The 19,883-nt window shown below is 44.6% G+C and overlaps 3 protein-coding genes across 3 annotated transcripts; all 3 read right to left on the reverse strand.

Annotated features, from left to right (window-relative positions):
• Positions 1-695: 695 nt before the first annotated feature.
• Positions 696-1,093, reverse strand: PtA15_15A276 (uncharacterized protein; the record flags this gene model as incomplete). Its single annotated transcript, XM_053163466.1, has 2 exons — positions 696-800; positions 932-1,093. 2 exons carry the CDS (start codon positions 1,091-1,093, stop codon positions 696-698), a joined length of 267 nt encoding a protein of 88 aa, XP_053027439.1.
• Positions 1,094-8,480: 7,387 nt separating this feature from the next.
• PtA15_15A277 (uncharacterized protein) lies at positions 8,481-11,999 on the reverse strand (the record flags this gene model as incomplete). Its single annotated transcript, XM_053163467.1, has 9 exons — positions 8,481-8,791; positions 8,894-10,573; positions 10,647-10,692; positions 10,773-10,806; positions 10,892-10,941; positions 11,153-11,177; positions 11,307-11,365; positions 11,451-11,463; positions 11,545-11,999. The coding sequence occupies 9 exons, from the start codon at positions 11,997-11,999 to the stop codon at positions 8,481-8,483; spliced, it is 2,673 nt and encodes an 890-aa protein (XP_053027440.1).
• Positions 12,000-12,661: 662 nt separating this feature from the next.
• On the reverse strand, positions 12,662-15,304 carry PtA15_15A278 (uncharacterized protein; the record flags this gene model as incomplete). Its single annotated transcript, XM_053163468.1, has 6 exons — positions 12,662-13,002; positions 13,074-14,816; positions 14,898-14,943; positions 15,020-15,053; positions 15,139-15,188; positions 15,266-15,304. 6 exons carry the CDS (start codon positions 15,302-15,304, stop codon positions 12,662-12,664), a joined length of 2,253 nt encoding a protein of 750 aa, XP_053027441.1.
• Positions 15,305-19,883: the final 4,579 nt, after the last annotated feature.

The following is a 19,883-nucleotide window of genomic DNA, read 5'->3' on the forward strand; positions in this document are numbered from 1 at the left end:
AGTGTTGATCAGGCTACTGGGCCAGGGCAGCTTCTGAATCAAGAAGCGCGGCCGTGTATTTGTTATAATCTCTCAACTGAAGCAAATAGTGAGAGAGGCAATGATATCAGTACCTTCAGAATCATCAAATACAACCTAATTTTCTATTAAGATGTTGGAGCAGCATAGAATTAAGAATCAGGGTTCACAATTTAATTTCACAAAACTTTGGAGGTCAATTTAAGGCCTTTATGAACAAAATTTGAGAATTGTGGCAAACTGTTCAGGATGGGGTGTTGCTCACCATTCAGTTCAGCTTAGGGTTTTAAAAAAAAATGGACATAGTTGAAGATTGTGAATTGCTCAGTGACAGTACTTGAGTTAACTATAACTGTGGAGAGAGTATGCCAAATGAATGATGTGGGTGATATTCACCAGGTTAATATCAGATGCTTTAAGAAATTCCGTGATGCTCTTATCATCGGGTTAAAGTGATTCCGAGTTGGGTGATACCAACCATTCAGAATTCACCGAATTTGTAACCCATTGTCAATTTGATAACTGGCAAAACTTCAACTTAACCACCGACTGCTACAAAGCTTTTTTATATTTATCCGCAGTGATCGCTATCAATCAAAGATGACACTCAATTACTGCTCTCGGACTTCCGCAAAGGTGGTAGGGATTCATTGATTCCCTGTAGTATTCATTGAGCATTAAGATCGCTTTTGCATCATCTCTGCGTTGTGTTCGGAAAACCTAGCACCGATTCTTTCCGAGTGTTTCAAAAATTTATCCGCACAATTGTTGACGCAACTTTCCTAATGTTCGAATGAGGGAAACGTAAAGATTAGCTACCTAGTTACTCGAACAACATCCTCGATATCAGACGGGAGTGGGGGAAGTATAGACAGACAGTGAATCAGAACAAGAAAAGGGGAGAAAAACTGACTTCTTTTGAAGACAAAGCCCTCGACGTAAAATCTTGACAGCAACTTGTAAAACATCTTTCGACCAATGAAGAATATAATTTCAAGAAATCTTTCATTTGTTTCTGTTCGATCAATCGGTTCAAATGAGCGGAATCTTGAGAGCTCAACGAAGACGCGTCCATCTAGATTCTGGTGAATATTTATCTGGTGGGATAGATTTTTTAATCAACGGAGATTTGGATCGAAAGATCGATTGGTCTAGTTGAATCGATATGCGGCCGTCGTTAACCCAGGCGCGGAGGCAGCAACAAGTAATTAGACTGGTTAGTTTTAGGATATAGACTCAAAGAAAGGCGTTCCATCAGCTCACAACAAGGTCCAAGTGGTGTCGGGGTATTTATTGGTTTTGGCTTGGTTGACTCGAAACGGGTACGTACTACGAACTGATAATCAGATGTCTATCGGGTCGGCCCGCCCACAGGCTGCCCGGGCCCGCTCAAGTTTGCGTGTTCGGTCACTACTTTCTATAGGCATGGCTATCGGGCGGGCCGGCCGACAGGTCGCCCGAGCCCGCCCGGGCTTGGGCCGGCATTCTGGGGATTTTTTGAAAGTTGGCCCGGCCTGCCAGACCCGCATCAGAAATCGGGCGGGTCCGGGTAGCCCGTCGGGCGCCCGATGGGCTTCCCCCGGGGGGGGCCGGTGGTGCTTAGTGGGGATATCTGTGATATCATATATGGTATATGTGTGTGTACCGACCGGCCCGCCAGATCACAACTCTACCGGACCACCAAATTCAAACATTCAAGGTCGAGACTTGACATGGCAGGTTCAACTTCTAACGGCGAAGGCGAGGAACCTGATATTGTTTTTGCTGAGACTCCTGGGATTCAGACTCTGACTCCAGCAGTAACCACCAATGGTGTTGGCAATTCAGCGGATGAATCTCAGTTGAAGAAAAGAAAACTCACAAGTGGGGTTTGAGAACACTTCACAAAGATAATTGGTTTGTTTATCCCCTCCCCTCTTCAGCCAGTCATGTCTGTCCACTAACTCGTTGTCTTATTTTTTGATTTATTGTTTATGATTTTTACAAGAAACCAACGGCAAGGAGAAGGCGCAGTGCAATTACTGCAATACAAAACTAACAGGAGGCTCATCCGCTGGAACTAACCACCTCCAAAGACACTCACTCAAATGCATCGCCGAGAAAGGCGGCGTTATTGGACCCCGACAAGGCCTGCTCAACTTCAACTCGTCAACTGGAGCTAGTAGCATGGGTGGTGTATGGATTTTCAATCAAGGAAAGATCCGTGAACGTTTGGCCAAAATGATCATTGAGCACAAGTACCCTTTTGCAATGGTCGAACACCAGGGGTTCAACAGATTGATGAAGGAGGCTCAGCCCCAGTTTGCAATGCCGGGACAAAAGGCAATTCAAAGCAATTGTATCAAGCTCTTCAATGAGCGTAAGGCAGCTCTCATCCGCCAGATCGACCAGCAAGCCAATCATATTGCCTTGACAACTGAATTGTGGACGGCCTCTGATCTTACGGGCTACATGGTGGTCACTGGGGCACCTTGTTAAGGTGATACTCAGTTTTTGACCCCTTCTGCCTCCGCACTCCGGCCCAGCAACCTCCAACCGCCTCAGCCAGGTTATCCAAGATTGGAATGTGGTGGGCAAGGTCCAATTTATCACAGTCGACAATGCGACATCAAACACTGCAGCAATGGTTTGACTTAAGTGATTTGTGGACGATCGCAGAGCAACTCCAGGCTCTGCTACCTTGGAGTACTTTCATTTGCGCTGCTTAGTGCACATTATAAACTTGGTTGTCAAAGACGGGATCAAGCTTGCTGGGATGGCCGTCGAACAACTTTGTTCTAGTGTCCACTGGATCCATGGGTCTCCTTCTCGCACGGACGCCTTCAAAAAGGCCCTAACAGCCGTCAACATTGACCTCAAGATGAGGCATCCATTGGAGGATGTTCCTACCCGATGGAACTCGACCTACTTGATGATTGAGTCCTCCTTGCCTTGTAAGTTGGCCTTCCAGGAACTTGCAATTCAGGACAACAAGTTTGCGGATTGCCCGTCGGAGGCTCAGTGGGAGGAACTCCGAGTCATGGAGAAGTTCCTTGAACCTTTTTCCCAAGGTCAGTTGATGCTTCCTTAAAGGAAGCCAAAGGATGTTCCTTTCAATGGCTCATTATTTCTCTGTGTTTCTGTTTTGTGTAGCCACCGTACTATGGAGTGGTACTCAATACCCAACTAGCAACCAAGGTTACCGTGCAATGGCTGCAATTGAAAAGCAACTCAACAAGAGTGGAACAGTACCCCTCCTAGCCGACATGATAAAACCCATGAAGTTAAAATTTGAAAAGTACTGGGAGCCGGTGAAAGAACTCCTCGCCATTGCCCTCATCCTTGACCCCCGTTACAAGATGTGATTCCTCCGCTACAGCCTCAAGCAGAACTCTGCATCTGCTGAAGATCTCAACGATTTCTTAGGAAAGGTTTGGGTGACGTTGTTGGATCTGTGGAACCGGTATGTTCCAGCACCAGCGGCCAATCCAAATACCGCCAGCAGCAAGCCCAAGCTCATTTCTAGCACAAAGAAGTTGTTCAATCAAGACCTTTCCGCCTTTCATGAGTACATGGCTGGGAGTATGGACTCCTCACAACATAACGCGCCGGCAGCTGAATTAGATCTTTATCTTGAAGAGCGCAACCTCATTCTCCCTGAAGATTCTGATTTTGATCTACTTGGCTGGTGGAAACTCAATGCTTCCCGATTTCCTTCATTATCCAAGCTCGCCAGGACACTCCTCATGATTCCGATCACCTCAGTGGCTTCTGAGTCTGCATTCTCTACTGGTGGTCGGGTTCTTGACGATTATTGGATGCGCCTCAGCGAAGAAGCGGTTGAGGCCTTGATTTGCACCCAAGACTGGATGAAGGCCGGCAACCTAGCTGCCAAGTGAATATTTTTCCTTATCATTTTCTTTTCTTATGTCTATCTATCACCGCTCCTCCCTCAAAAAAATTGTCTCCGGTGCTTTATAGGCTCACAAGAGCCTGCTTTAGGCTGCGTTGTTGAAAAAATAAACTTTTCATTTTTTTGGGTGGGGCCTGCGGGCCTCCCATGGGCTACCCGCGGGCAGTCCGCAAGCTAAACAGGTTTGGGCCGGGCGGCATTTTGAGACAAATTTGCCCGGCCCGACACGCCTGATTACTTTGCGGCCCGCAGTGGGCTGGCCCGCGGGCGGCCCGAGCCCGCCCAATAGCCATGCCTAATGATGACCAGGCTGATTTCAATGATGAACCAGCCAATGCTGATGATGAGGACATGGACGATGACAATGCCAATCATCAGCAAGGAAGACAATCAAAAGAAAAAGAATGGTTTCTCCCCAAAATGGGTGACCATTACAACTTACAAGATGTACATTGATCACGGATGTAAGCTTGACAAGCAAGGCTATCCAATCTACCCCAATTGACGGACAACATTTGTGCACTTACCTGAAGACAACATCACAAATTTTGGATCAGTTGGATTTGCAAAGACGAGCTCGGTCAGCTATTGCAGCAACAGGATGTGGAAAATTACTCGGTATTTCTGTCTTGCTGCTCTGGTCTGCAACAATCCGTCCTGCAAGTGGGCTGGTTCTCCCCCTACTGGAAAAGGAGGTCAAGAAAATCTTGAAAAAGGGTAAGTAAGGTTGGATGAGTTGCAAAATACTTTTGCAACTCACATTTTACAACCGTTAATTTCAAATTTACAACCCTTTTACTTACCTTTTTTACAACTCTTATTTTTGCATTTCATCAGCCTCATCAAATTCCGCGGGCTAGCAAACAAGTGCAAAGGCACTGTTCACCATCAGACATGTCCTTAATCCGTGGCCATCCGTTTTGACCACCATCTCCCATCAGGATGGGGGCTCCTCAGGCACAAGGTTAAACACCCTCATCCTTGGCCCAAAGATAAGAAGCCCAACCCGCTCGCGAATAAAGAGGTGAAAGAGGAGATCAAGAAGAATCCCAAAGCTGGCGCACTCAGGCTTAAGGTAAGCCACTTTTATCATTGTATACTCCCCGCTCATTCCTTCTGACCTAATTTCTTTTATTTTCCTTACCTTTTTCACCCTTTATGTAGATGGGAAAGCCTACCAATCCTCAATCCGGCTTTGAAAGTGTGGCTTCAATCCGCCCATATTACCAGAATGAAGATTGGCTCGCCTATTATTGCCAAACCATCTTAGCTGAGTTGGGATTAGCGCCAGACAAACTTGGCGCTGGCGTTGGCAACAAATTCATCTTGGACAAGTTTGGATGGGCCACATAAGTTAATTTTTTTACAATCTTTATTTGAAATTTACAACTCATTTAAATTTTACAACTCACAAGTCTTGTTGCCCAACAAACAGTTGGGGGATGTGGATTATTTTGTGCTTGTTCATGCCAAACACCGAGCATTTCACCTTCCAGACAAGATGGATGGCTGATTGCTTACTTGCTTGCAATTGGAACAATCAGGTGTACAGCGGCAGTCTCATATCCGACGTCACTTACCAATACTTTGAGACAGGATACCTGCTGACCACTTCAATGTTTTGCAAAGATCTTCAACATTGGATCCCTGTTCAATTGAACTGGATGCAAGGGCCCAGTGAAGGATACTATCAGATCCACTTCACTACTCTCTTCTGGCAATTTCTGAAGCCATTGATCACCCCAGCCAAGAGGGACATGCTGGTCTGCAAGGTCCTTGACTTCTCATGGGCTCAAGTCAAAGGATTTGTGTTGGCTTACATCAAAGTCTTTTGTCAAGGCACTTGCAAGGAAGTAAGGGCAATGTTGAATGGTTGCCGGGAGCATTACAGACAATTGGTCACTTGCATCAAACGTAATCAAGCCCTTATAACCATAGATCAGGAGGTAAGCCATCAGCTTAAATGACTTGTAAAATTATTTTACAAAGTCTTACAAACCTTTATGACTTGTAAAATCATATATCTCAAATTTGCAGCTCATAATACTAACAAACAATGGTCATTTTTTCCACAGGAACCCTTCCAAAAGGCATGCATGGGCCTCCTGGAGCGTGCCTAACTGGATGGCCAAACCCACAAACAAAAGGTTGACTACATACAACATTGTTACACCAAGGTCCGCAAATGGCACAATTGGTGGACAGTTTGGATATTGAGGCGCTCTTGTTCCCTTCTTGAACTCCGCAACTTGAGGACACAACCAATGGCCCATCGGATGGCCTTCCTGATACCACCAATGCCCAGGAAAGCATGCATCTGATTTACTATTGGCTCAGGTAAGCATGGGTTGTAAAATATGGATTGCAAATTTTCTAAAATTCACATTTCACTTACCCTGTTTGTTTGAAATCCCAAGCAATGGAAGGCAATGCCTTATGGTAGGGATGATTGACTTGTACACCTGTGTTGACATGCTTAAACACAACTGGAACACGGTGATGAAAGGAATCCCAATCCGCTGTGGAGCGGACACGGGGAAGAACATAGGTCAAACCTTGGGCTTGGGAAAGAAGCACAAGCGGTCCAAGTATGTCAACAATGGAAGACCACCGGATACCACTGATGACCTGGTCAATGGACATAAGAAAAATAAATCATGAGCAGGACAGCCTCCAAATTTGATAAATCAAAACAGAAACCTCTGGGCGGCCTATCCCTTGTATCAAGCAAACCATGAGTCACAGAATAATAACCAACGCTGGCTCGCTGCCAGCTTGGAATCTATATACATGCTGTTCAACCTGTTGTGGCTTGGTGGAATCAGCGGAAAGGGGAAGGATATCTTCACCCATTTGGCCCATCACTTCTCATGTTTATCCAGTGGCAAATTAAACGGCGGCACCTCTATCAGATCAACTATCACACGTGGCCAAAACCACATGCTCAAGGTTTTGAATGCAAAATATCCAGCAAGCTTCATCCCTGGCGCTTTCTGATTGGCCAACTACTTTCTTGAGGTTGCCTTGGATCCAAACTCCACCAGAGCCCAGATTACAAGAAACTCTTCCAGCTCCACAATCATCAAACGTTTACCTGAAAACTGAAGCCTGATACACTGCAGCTCCATCCAACTCGTGCCAATCAAAGCTTCCACATCATCGCCATCAAGCCTCAGATGTTTGACTCCAACAGGATTCCCTACTCTGATGTTGCCCAGCTTGTCAAGAGATGGCAATCAACGGGTTTGATCGGTCATCCTGGTCTTGTGTGCAAGGCCTACAATGAAGTTGAACCTTCATCTAAACCCAAACCTAAGCCAAAGAAGCCAAAGAAAAAAGCAAAACTCAAGAAGGACAATTCCATTGAGATTTGCCACAACCCTGGAGTATCACACTGCACAGCAATCAGCTCACTACATCATTGATTGTTCAAAGCTTACCTTTGATAAGAACAATCCCCCTCTTCACATCAACTTCCACATTGAGGTCAGTGATGTTGATGATGTTCCTCAACAAGACAGTTTCATGGCGACCACCAACTGGCCCTTCAAGCTGAATGTTGGCGGGGCAACATACACGCTCATCTCTTGAGGATATTGGAATGGCGGCCACTACTGGTGTAAGGTCCTTTGGAGCGCAAATATCTTGGCCAAAAAGATAAGTCTAACAGTGGTTTGGTTGCATAAAAATGTGGAGAATGACGGCTATGCTCAACAAATCAATTGAGTGCCAAGTTCAATTGCCAGTGCAGAACAGTACACCAGCTGGGTCTTGTATTCGCGTACGTGGACGCCTTCCAAGGAAGAATATGTTATTAAGTCCATCCAGAGGATTGTGGATGAAAATCCCGACTCAGTTGGAGATGTCCCCTTCAGAGAAATGAAGGTGATCTTGAACATATCTCATTCTTTGACGTTGATTGTACACAAGGGACCAGCGCCAAACAACTCTCAATCTCAAACAGTCTTCAAGGTGATCAAACAGGAAAATATGGTCATGCATATTTTTTTTTGATGGTTTGCAAAAAAACTTGTGAAAAATTGTATTTCTGTTAGCCTTGATGTTATTTTACGGCCTTCATATTACAATCTATGATGAGTTGCAAATTTCCACATAAAAGGGTTGCAAGTGGAAATTTGCAACCCTTTTATCTTGCAATGCATGTGGTTTGCAAAATATGTTTTGCAAAATTGGTCTTCAGACCGCTAATTTAGGTTTTTACAACCTTAGTTTTGCGCACCTTCACTTTGCAACTCACGTTTTACAATGATGAGTGGTAAAATTACATAATTCATGGTATAATGTATAATTTTACAACCCATATGACTCGCAAAAAATGAGTTGTAAAATTGCAGTGACCCATACTTTGTTGGGTATTCTGTAAAAGTTTATAAGGAGATAATGAGGTGTAAGGTTTTGAGAATTCTCATATGAATTACTACCCTGTATTGTGGGTTTTGTTACTAAATTAATTACAGGTGGTCTTTTTGATATTCTAGAGGGTGTGAAATTCTGAAACAACGTGCTTTGGTTGTATAATAGAGGAGGAGTCTTCTTCATGCAGCTTAAACTAAAGTCCAGGGTACAAGATAGAATCCAAGATTGTGTATACCTTTGTGATATCATAGAGCAAGTTGGTCTCCTCAGTCAGTTCAATGCTTTCTTTGAGTCTCTGAATCTCAAGCACTTGATCTTCAAGTGTATCCCGTTGAGTGTGGAATTCCTGGATAATTTTGGTGAGTCGATCTCGAGTGTTTTGGCTGACCAGAGTTGCAAAGGAAGTTCCTTTCAAATGATCATCCCCCTTACGGTCCAATAATTCAAACAGTCTGTCGTCAAATCCCGTGAAAAAGTTTGCTAAAATGTTCTCCTTCGGCTCTTCTGTTGGCGGAGAAATTAACATTCGAGCACAACATCAGAGTCGGAGCAAAAGATTATGCAGCTGTCCAAGGTCAATTAGCTAAGCTGCGCAGATTGACTTACGAGAAATTTTCATTTCACTCAAGAGTTGATCTATCATTGATTTGTCTGGTTGTTGAGGGGGTTCAGGGAAGTAAGACTCGGCAGCAGCTTTGATGATCTTATTATAACTTGCGGGACTCTGGATAAATTCTCTGATTGCCTGTTGATCGTAAATCATCCAAGCTTCAAGCCCTCGGAATGAGTTAGGTTTGAGAAAGGCATCTCGTGTCAGGTAGAGAGACTTGGCTTTTTGATCAAGTTCAAAAAGAAATGTCTGGGTTAGTGCTATGGTTGCTCTCTTCACCACTTCCACCTGCTGGGATTCCGGGGCTATACAATGCTGGAGAATGTCCTCGGCATGCTTTTCTAACAATAGTTTCTTAAATTCAGCTTCTGATCCTAAGCTTTTCACCAGTTCTTCTTTCGACTTTCTTCCTGCCACGTGTAGCCTTAGTCTAGTTATGGGGTCAATGATCCCCTTTTCAAATAATTCTTCAATGAACGGATTATTCACGAAGTTCGTTCCGGACGCTGGTTCCTTGAAGTTTTCCATCTTTGTCAATTTCCTTAAAGTTCTACGAGTAGATGGTGCTTTTTTGATCACTTCTAAATCTTCCTTGGGCAGAGAAGTAGCTGGACCAGTCGATTTATCGAGCGCTAAGCGGATTTTAGCTCGAGGGTCATAAACTTGTTGCAACTTTTTGTATACTGCTTCGGTGCTCATCCTAATGGGGGAAAATCGCCTGAAAAGACTTTCACGCCACACAACATCTTCTTCTTGGGTGCTTTTGAGCACCGTTCCGAGAACACTTTTGATCTCGCCAAGCGTTGGGAAAATATTCCCCAGTTGGTCTACAACAACACCTTCAACAAAATTTGTTACTTGAGGAGAAATCTCTGTCAGGATATTTTCCAAGCCTGAGATCATGATGAAGCGGTTAATCTGTTTCACCAATTCGAGATCCTTGGGCAGGGTTCGGATAATTTCTTCCACCGTCGAGGGAGGATCAGTAGGTATATGAGTTGTCTCCACAGGTTTATTGGTCGTTTGGGCGGCACGGGCTTTTGCAAAGCGTTGGAAATAATCTTCTGTTGACTGATCATAAACGGCGTTGGGAATATATCTCCTCATATCAGTGTGCGATAGCTCCCATTTTGTTTCGCGCTCGATCCTCCTCTCTCTTTCCTTTCTGAGCCTTTCCGCTTTCGATTTCTTGGGCGCCCACGCGGCTGGGACGGGTTCAGGCTTGCCATCTCCTTTGAATCTTGCCCTAGATTCGATACCTGAAATAAATGCCCGAAGCTCTTTATCGAAGTCGCCGCGAAATGCATTGCGATTAAGGTTGTGGAGGGTGCGGATGACCTCCTGCATCGCCTCGGGTTTAGCTTTGCTAAAGGACCGTAGAAATCGTTTGACATCTCGACTGATAGACCTCTCAATGCCTTTCCATTTGTTCATGAGATGGTGGGACTCGAGCGCCTTTATTCTTTGTTCTCGTTCACGGATATCTTCTAGATAAGTCTGATATAGTGAGATGGACTTTTTGAATGCCTCCGGAGATTCAACGTTAGATGGGTTGCCTGATTGAGCCAGCCTCTCCCCTATGAATTGCGCCAACCCTTCTGGGGTCCAGTTGATGTCATCGCCATCTCTCTTGTGACCATTGGCCATTATTACTGCCACTTGATCTCTAGACCTCCCTGAAAAACAAAAAACAGTGAAGAATCAATCTATGGTCAATGTACGATTGAAAATCAGGGTGAGGTTACTTACTGTACATCTCCAGCTCTGTTTGAGTGGGTGGGCGAGACGGAAGAATCTTTAGTGGGGTGAGGGGTCAGTTTTGTCATATCATTGCATCTGAGCAGGCCTTACATATGGCATCTGAAAATCACGGACCACTTCACCGTTGACGATGATTGGCTCGAATTGACTGAAATCAGTTCACAAGGCTCAAGTCAGTTGTATGTGAGCTCATGGAGAGAAGTTGCTGGGTGATGGGCTAAGTGGCAGCTTACCCGTGGCGAATTTTCCGAAGTCTTTCAAGCTTGCGGAACTGAATTTTTTGCTATATATCGAGAAGGATTTTTGAGGTAAGTTGTTAGCCCTTTTCTAAGAATGATAGATATAAGTCAGATTGCCCACGACTTCAGGTTCTGTTGGCTGAGCTCGACCTTTCAACTTGTCCCACAATTTTGGCTTTGAGAAAATTTGATCAGTTTGAATCTCACCAACTCCAGGCACAAGACACAATCAGATTGCAAGACTATATAACTTACTACACAATCCTCCAACTGTTTTAGCCTAGAATGGATGGGCGAATAAACAATTGATCAGACCCAGTTCTCCTCACTAGACTGTTCAACTCACGCGCCTTTTAATTTTTTTACAGGCCACAGATTGTAAAGGAATGAAAAGGAAAATGAATCTCACTGGAAAATCTTTCGAGTATCGCCAGGGGTGGTGGTAGGTCTTGGCTTAGTTTTTTTGAGCTGTAAAATGTTACCATCTCTTATAAGTTTCTTGGCGGCAGGGAAGATCAAAGAATTTTGAATATAAAGGTTCGGAATCACATACAATTTTGCTCAAACTACATTTTGAAAAATTGAATTCAATATGAGTGCTTTGTATATTTTTTTTGAGAGAGAGAAATCAAAAGTTAGCTGCGTACTATTTCTTGGGGGACCTCAGACGGCCGTTTAAAGTTTTGGTACTTAATTCTTCTTCAACATTTGATCCATCTGATTCTGGTGTTGCAGGAGTGCCTGGGGTGTGGCCGACAAGAGAATTCTTGGGGGGCATTTCTGAATGATCGTTTGCTTCTTTTTGGAAACCCGATCTGTCAGAGCTTGGATAAGTGGCGGCCTGGTAGGCGGCCAGGTACCCATCTTGATGCTTGCTGGTGGAAGGAAGGTGTCTTTGCTTGGTTGGTTGTTTCAGTGAAGATATTGCATAGTCTCCATCAAGAGAAGCGAGACGTTTGCTCGCGGCAGCTGTGTTGTCACTTGCCGCAATAGCCTCAGCGTCTGTCGCGACACATCTCTTCGACAAATGTCGAAGTGATCGAGAACTCGAAAGAAAGCAGAGAAAGAAAACGATAGGTATAAGGGATGTTAGGGGGTGCATGATTGTGGCTTCAGGGGAATCTTCGGCAGCGATGTGGATGGGATGTGGCCTGCTTATTGCGTCTTATCCGAGCTCATCCGACCCAATCCGACCCCTTGCTACATGTTCTCAGCTTCAGTACGTACCATTTTGGCATGCTCCAATTGAGGGCCCACCTAGGCCTCTTACATCTCTATTGACTATGAATGTAAGAGATTTCATTGCCGTACATTCGGAGATGTCAGGGTACAGTTGAGAATTATAAGCCAATTGTGATAAAACCGTAGGATCTGAGTTCTGAACTTATGTATATGAAAGATGAAAATTCAGCATGTCACTGAAAGCGCCGCAGTTCGGGAGTCCCTCATTCCGGGCGGGCGCTTCGAAGTTCGCGCCCAGGACTCAGGAGGGACTTGTTCAGCGCACGCCCCCGACGGCTGACGGCCGGCAGCTCAGAGTCTTCAGGGCCCAAAAAATATGGTGATGTGCGGAGGTGGCTGGGGGATTTGCGATTCGGGGTGATAATGATATGAAGGGAAATTGATCATTAATGAAATTCCAAATTTGCGAGTGCGTGCCCGTGCCGTGGGGTTTTACACAAAACAGTGGCAAGTCACTGCCCAAACTGATATGGAAGGAAATGTATTTATCTTGCTTGACTGAAGAACTGGGGCAGAGTTTGATCAATCCAGCTCGATCCCAGGCCATAAGATAGAAGCTAGGATCCTAGATAGCTGGGGGATTTCGAGGGCCAATTCGTTCTCCTCAGCCTGATTTATTCCATCCTTGAGTCGCTGAATCTCAAGCACTTGATATTTGAGTGTTTCTCGTTGAGTGTAGAATTCCTGGACAATATTTTTGAGTTTGTCTTGTACTTCTTGGCTCAGAGTCTTGAAAGAAATGCCTGTTGATTGGTTGCTCCCTTCTACCAGTGGGTGGCACAACAATTCATACAGTCTTTCGTCAAAATTAGGAAACTCTTTAGCTAGAATGTTCTCCTTTGGCTCGTCTTCTGGGAGAGGAACTAACATTCGAGAACAGTATTTGAGTAGCTATTCCAGTTCAATTAGCTTTCAAGTTGCGAGATTCACTCACGAGGAAGTTTCATCTCAGTCAAAAGTTGATCTATCACTGATTTGTACCGTTTTTTAGGGAGTTCAGGGAGGTAAGACTCGGCGAAGCATTTTATGATCTTCTGCGAACTTGCGGGACTCTCGATGAATTCTCTGATTGCCTGTTGATCGTAAACCATCCAAGCTTCTACTTCCTTAAATGAATTTGGTTTTAGAAAGGCATCTCGTGTCAGGTAGATAGACTTGGCTTTCCGATCGAGTTCAACAAGAAATGACTCGGTTAGCATTTTGGTTGCTCTATACACGACTTCCATCTGCTGGGATTCCGGGGCTATGCAATGCTGGAGAAGGTACTCGGCATGCTTGTCCATCATTAGTTTCTTAAATTCAGCCTCTGATCCTAAACCTTTCACAAGTTCCTCTTTTGATAATCTTCCCGCTTGTAGCTTTGTTCTAGTTGTCAAGTCAATGATCCCCTTTTCAAGGAATTCTTCAATAAACGGATGATTCACCAAGCTCTGGCCCGACGTCGGTTCCTTGAAATTTTCTATCTTTATCAAATTCTTCTTCCAAATTTGCTTTTCATTTTCTATCACTTCTGGTGTTTGTTTCTCCATTGGGGACAATGCAGCCATGAAGCTTCTGCGAGTAGACGGTACTTGTTTGAGCGCATCTAAATCTTCCCGGGACAGAGAAGTAGCTGAACCAGCCGGGTTATTGAATATGTCGGTGCGGATTTGAGCTTGAAAGTCAGGAACTTGTTGCAACTTTTTGTATACTGCTTCGGGGCTCATCCCATCGGGGGAAAATCGATTGAAAAGACTTTCACGCCACGCAATGTCTTCTTCTTGGGTGCTTTTGAGCACCGATTCGAGAACATTTTTGATCTCGCCAAGCGTTGGGAAAATATTGGCGAGTTGGTCTTCAACTACAGTTTTAACAAAATCCCTTACTTGAGGACGAATGGCTCTCAGTATATTTTCTAAACCTGAGATCATTGTGAAGCGGTAAATCTCTTCCACCAAGTCTAAATCCTTGGGTAAGGTGCGGATAATGTCTTCCACCGTTGAGGCAGGGCTATTAGGTACGTGGGTTATCTCCGCAGGTTCATTGGTCGTTTGGGCGGCACGGGCTCTTGTGAACCTGTTGAAATAAGTCTTGGTTGACTGATCATAAACAGCACTAGGAAAATATTTCCTCATATCGGTATGAGCTAGCTCCCATTTTTTTTCGCGTTCGATCCTTCTTTCTCTTTCCTTTTTGAGCCTTTCTATTTTTGACTTTCGGGGCTCCCACCCGGCTGGTGCGGGTTCAGGCTTGTCATCTCCTTTAAATCTTGCCCTAGATTCAATACCTGTAATAAATCCTTGAAATTCTTGATCGAACTTGCCGCGAAATTCATCGTGATCAAGGTTGCGAAGGACGCTGATAACCTCTTGCATCGCCTCGGTTTCGGCTTTACTCAAGGGCGGTATAAATTGCATGGTATCGAGAATGATATACGTCTGAATGTCCTGCCATTTTTCCTTTAGGGCCGTGAGCGAGTTGAGAATGTTTTGTCGTTTACTGATACTTTCCAGATAGGTCTGATATACTGAGGTAGACCTTATCAATCCTTCCGCACAGTAGAAGTTGGATGGGCTGCCTGGTGGAGTCAGCCTCTTCTCTATCAATGCCGCCAACGCCTCTGGACTCCAGTCGACATCATCGCCAGGTCTCTTGAGTTCCCTGACCATAATTTGCGCCACTTGATCTCTCAACTTCCCTAAAACAAAGAAATATTGCGAGAGAAAATCATTAAGTATATGGTAAATGCACGATTGAAAATCAAATTAAGACGACTTACTGTAAGTATCAAGCTGGACGTGGGGAGGTGGATAAGGTGGAAGAATCTTCGGTAGAATGGGCGGTCAATTTTGTCTTATCATTCTACCTGAGCAGGTTTCAAGGAATCTGAGAATCACGAACCACTTGATAATCCAAGGTAAATGGCGCGTATTGACTGTAATCAGTTCACAATTCCCAAGTCAGCTCTACGTGAAATCATCGAGAGAGGTTGCAGGCTAACGGGCTGAGTGGTAGCTTACCCGTGGCAAACTTTTGGTTGGCTTTCAAGCTTGGGGATCTGAATTTTTTGCTATTTGTCAAGAAGGATTTATGATGTCAGCTGCTGACCCTTCTCTAGAGATCATCGATGTGAGTCAAAATGCTTACAAATTCAGGTTCTGTCGTTGCAGTTCGAACCTTCTTCATGAGCTTGTTGAGCAATTTTGTCTTTAAGAAAAAGAATGAGCAATTTAGATCTCACAAACCCCAATACACAAGTAAATTGCAAGACTATATATTTAACTTACAAGACAATTATTCCAAGTTTTCAACCAAAGCCTGGGTGGGAAAAGCAACGGTCAATCAGACTCAATTGTCTCACCTAGACCCTCCAAACTATGTGACTTTCTAATCCGATTCCATTCCAGGCTACAGATTATGTAGGAACAAATAATAAAACTTACTGGATAGCCCTTCGGGTGTTTATAGCGATGGAGGTCAGTTGCAGCTTGGTGGTTTTGAACTAGAAAAGGTTATCATCTCTTGTAAGTTTCTTGCATGCCGGGAATGTTTTTTTCTTCTTTGAATATGAGGGTTTGAAATGACATACAAAGTTTCTCGAACTGTATTTTCAAAAACTCAGGTGTCATTCATGAATGATTGGGTTTTCAGTTTTTTTTGGCTATACATAAAAATAAAAATAAACAAGCCGCGCACTATTTCTTGAGTGTGCTCAGACGGCCCCTTAACGTTTTAGATCTTGATTCTTCTTCAAGATTTGGTTCATCTGGTATTAGAGGAGTGACTGCGCCAGCTGGTGAATCATTGGGAGGTATTTCTGAATGCCCACGCGCCTCTTTTTCAAATTTTGGTCTATCAGGGCTTGCAGGATTGATGGCAGGCTCGACTAGAAAAGCATCCGGGTGTCCATGTTGATGCTTGCTGATGAGAGGTAAGCACCTTTGCTCGTGTGGTTGTCCTTCAAGAGAAAGGGGCTGTCTGCTGGCTGACACAACCTCAGCTGCGTTACCAGTTTCCGGTATAGCATCAGCATCTTGTACAGCTGGCAAAAGACTCCTCTTGGCAAGATATCGGAGGCCCAATGATTGGGAAATTGAAAGAATGTTGAGAAAGAGGCTGATAGTCCGCGATAAGATCAAGGAGCGCATGACATTGGGTTTAGGGAGGACTCGGACAGCAAGGTACTCGGGGAAGTTAAACTATGTCGAACGGCTATTGATGATCACATTCGTCATGTACCGGTGGCGCCATGTTATCTCTGAGACTTGTTAAGGATGCGGCCTGTTGTCCGATCGAGGCGCGTGCGTTTCGGACCGGGCCTTTTGCATTCACCGACCCCCTGCTACATGTTTTGCGTGTTGGCAGGCTCTGCTCCTCGGAGGGACTGATTAAGTTCGAGCAGGCACCAATAAGGGTGTTCAAAGTTGAAATAATATTTTCAATGTATAAAATCATAAAATCATAAAACTTTCAAGTGATGATTTCATATGTACCATTCCAGAAATGTTGCTCTAATTTGAGTGCTTGGGTGCAACATATTTTTTCAGCTTAGAATTTTATGATTTTATGGTGTTATGATTTTATGCAAGTCAACTTTGAACACCCTAAATGACCAAATTATGTACAAATCTGGGCAACACAAAAAGCAACAAACTTGACGAAGTCCTGCTGCGGGCGTATGATTTTGCGAATCAAGCCTCCAACAGTTCTTGGAAGGAGATTTGAGCGCTATTGCCCCCTTTTGCGGAGCCAAGATTCTGACTCTTTGTGGGCGGAATTATTAAAGCCCTACAATTCCTTGACCTCCAAACTATTAGCTCAGGTTGTAGTCATCATTTTCCTGACCGTCCTACAAAATTTAAGGTGGTGTAAAAATGGTAGGTCAAATTAGTTTATTGAAACAGTATAGTAAAGAACTCAATAAAAAGTAATACACTTGTAAAGATATAAAAAACAATGGTTAGATAATTTTTATGAATGTAATGATAAGATAACATAAAAAGAAATACCTAAAAGAAAGAACCAGAACAAATCTGAAAATCTCAAACAAGGACAACAATCAATGACCGGAAGCACAAGGAAATACCACAACAAACCAGCCTGAAACAATAGTTAAGAACGATGTCAATACATAAGATCAAATGATGTTATGATAGAAATATGAATCAACTACCTGCCCGGAGACTGGATCTAGCTCTTCCTTAAGCTTAAAGTCTTTGATGGTTGAGTTGATCTTCGATTTGTTCAAACAAGTCCGAAGGAGATTGTCTTCAAGTATTTTTTGGAGTTGATGATAATGGTTGAGTGATATGTATGATGAGGAAGAAAGAATAAATGGAAAGGGGAAGAATAAAGTTGTTGGCGAGTTGAGAGATGAGAGTTGAAAGTTGGTCGTCAGAAGGTTTTGGGAGCGGAGTTCTGATTGATTGTTGTGTACTTTTATGCATACCCACATGCATAAAGTTTAACTCAAAGTGCGAGTTTAAACTCAACAGGTGGTTCATGAAAATCCTGCCACCCTCAAGTGGTCAACTTGAACACTGCACTTTGCAACTTGTGTACACTGATTGATGTTGGTTTTCTGAGCAAGCTTCTCTCAAAATCACACTTGCTCACTATCCGTGAACAACTACTGAGTGAAAAAATAATCAAGGTGGCATTCTTGCTGTTGATCCTGAGTCCTGATGGCCCGGGCCCTGGGGCACAGAGTCTTGAGGGACTTGGTTACATATTTGTAACAAATTTGAAAAATTAATCATATTGTGATGATCTGATGCTCAGAGCAAAAAAATCAATAAAATACCTGAACTTAAATTACAGGATCCCAATAGTTTAAAAATTAGTTCAAGCTTTCCTAATGGAATTACAATACCCTTTGCTTTGGGGATTGGGGGATTGCCAGGCAGGATTGGGTCTTGTCCAAACATAACCCAAGTCCCTCACTGCTGCGGGCGTCTGTTCTTGCAAAGCAAGCCTCCAATAGCCCTTGGCAGAAGGAACTTGCGCGCTATTGCCCCTTTTTGGCATGCCAAGAATCTGAGTTTGGCTGGGTGGTTTCTTAAATCCATCACAGCTCCTTGCCCTCAAAACTTAAAAGAAATTTGCTTGCCACAAAGCCTTGCATCCTGCGTGTCATCCCACACAATCTGAGTTATGTTACACTACCTCCTCAAGGTTAAATAAATTATCAAAGGAGATAGAATCTTGGAGCTTACTGAAGCCAAATAACAGAAGAGATCTGTGCTCAATGACTTGATACATAGTTATTTTTTTGACTTACAGTCAACCCTCTTGATTGCCAGCACAGACCAGCCACCAAGACCATACAACCCTCTGGATGACCGGTACAGACTGGTCTTCAAGGGGATATGTACAACACCCTGGATGACTGGTGTGAGAATGAAAGCTGGTAAGTTGGTGGAGTTGTCCACTAACTGCCCTCTTCGAGAATATTTTTGTCTGGGCTGTGTGATTATTGGTGACTCGGCTCCACACTGCTACTATCCGCTAGCCTTCAGCGCTCCTCTCTGAGCCTGATCTATAGCGTAATAATCTGCAAGTGAATAAAAGCTCCGCACTCCGCAAGCACAGAATCCGCAAATAGCTCTTAAAGTAAAGATAAGGTCACATATATCTCTCCTAATACTCTAGTACACCCGTCTGTGTAAGTAAAATAATGAGTAATCCCCCCCCCCCCAAGATGATAGGATAATAGGATGATGAAAGAGAAGAGAAATCCATGAGCCTTTTCCCGTCCTTCCCTACACGCACGTCACTGTTCCCACCCAACCCCGCAAATCTGACACTTTCCCGCACTAGTCCTTCAGCTCCGCCTGCTTTCCGCACGTCATTCTCCCAGACTCCGCTCATCTCTGACGCTTGACCTGCCACCGTCCTCTGTCTAGCCCCCGCCAGTCAGTCTCTCACCACCGCCTCCACCCCAGTTCCACCCGCTTTGGCTGTCGTGGCTCACCTGCTGACGCGCCGCTGCTACCAGTCCACGTGTGTAGTCCGCCGCAGTCCAGCCCTGTCTTTCTTCTCCAATCTGTAATCCGTGCATTCCAGTCCGCACGTGACTTTCTGTAAGCTTTCTTAGCGTGCTTTTTCTGACATCATTGTCAGTGCTTATGTCACCAGAATGAACTCTGCCTGAGCCGCTCTGTGCATTCCCGCCCGCGCTATCCCCAAGTGGACATTCTACCACGCATGCCTATATAAATCACCACATCCGCCCCAGTTTTCGAAGTCCTGCCCCCAGGATCTTCCCACACTTAACACCTCTCCCGTGCCCATCACCCATCTTTTCCCACCCATCACTTCCCATCACCATGGTAGCTTGCGATTGCTGGACTAGACTCGGCCTACCCTGCGTCTACTCCCGCGCCGGTTGTGCCTGCAACAACTGCCAAGATTCAAAACGCTGCTGCTCCGCTTTCACCCCTAAATCCAACAGCTCTCGCAAAATCACCCGCTGCCTTCTGGATCTTGAAGTTCTTGTGCGGAACCTTCCCCGTCTTTCATCTTGGTCAGTTCCCGCACCAAGTCCCCCTCCGCACACAGTGAATACCTTATGACGCCTCCGCCCATCCAAAACAAGTTCCCAAACGCCAAAGACTACGCCTGCAAGGCCAGGGAATGGTCCTCCAAACACGGCGTCAACCAGCCACTCTTTGACAAACGTATCACTTGTGGCCTTTGCCTGCCATGGCTCCTCCCACCCCAGCCCTTTTACCGCTGTCCCCAGCGGTCTGCAATCTCTGACTCC

The sequence above is a fragment of the Puccinia triticina genome, chromosome 15A, assembly GCF_026914185.1.
Source record: "Puccinia triticina chromosome 15A, complete sequence".
Classification (NCBI taxonomy): Eukaryota; Fungi; Basidiomycota; class Pucciniomycetes; order Pucciniales; family Pucciniaceae; genus Puccinia; species Puccinia triticina.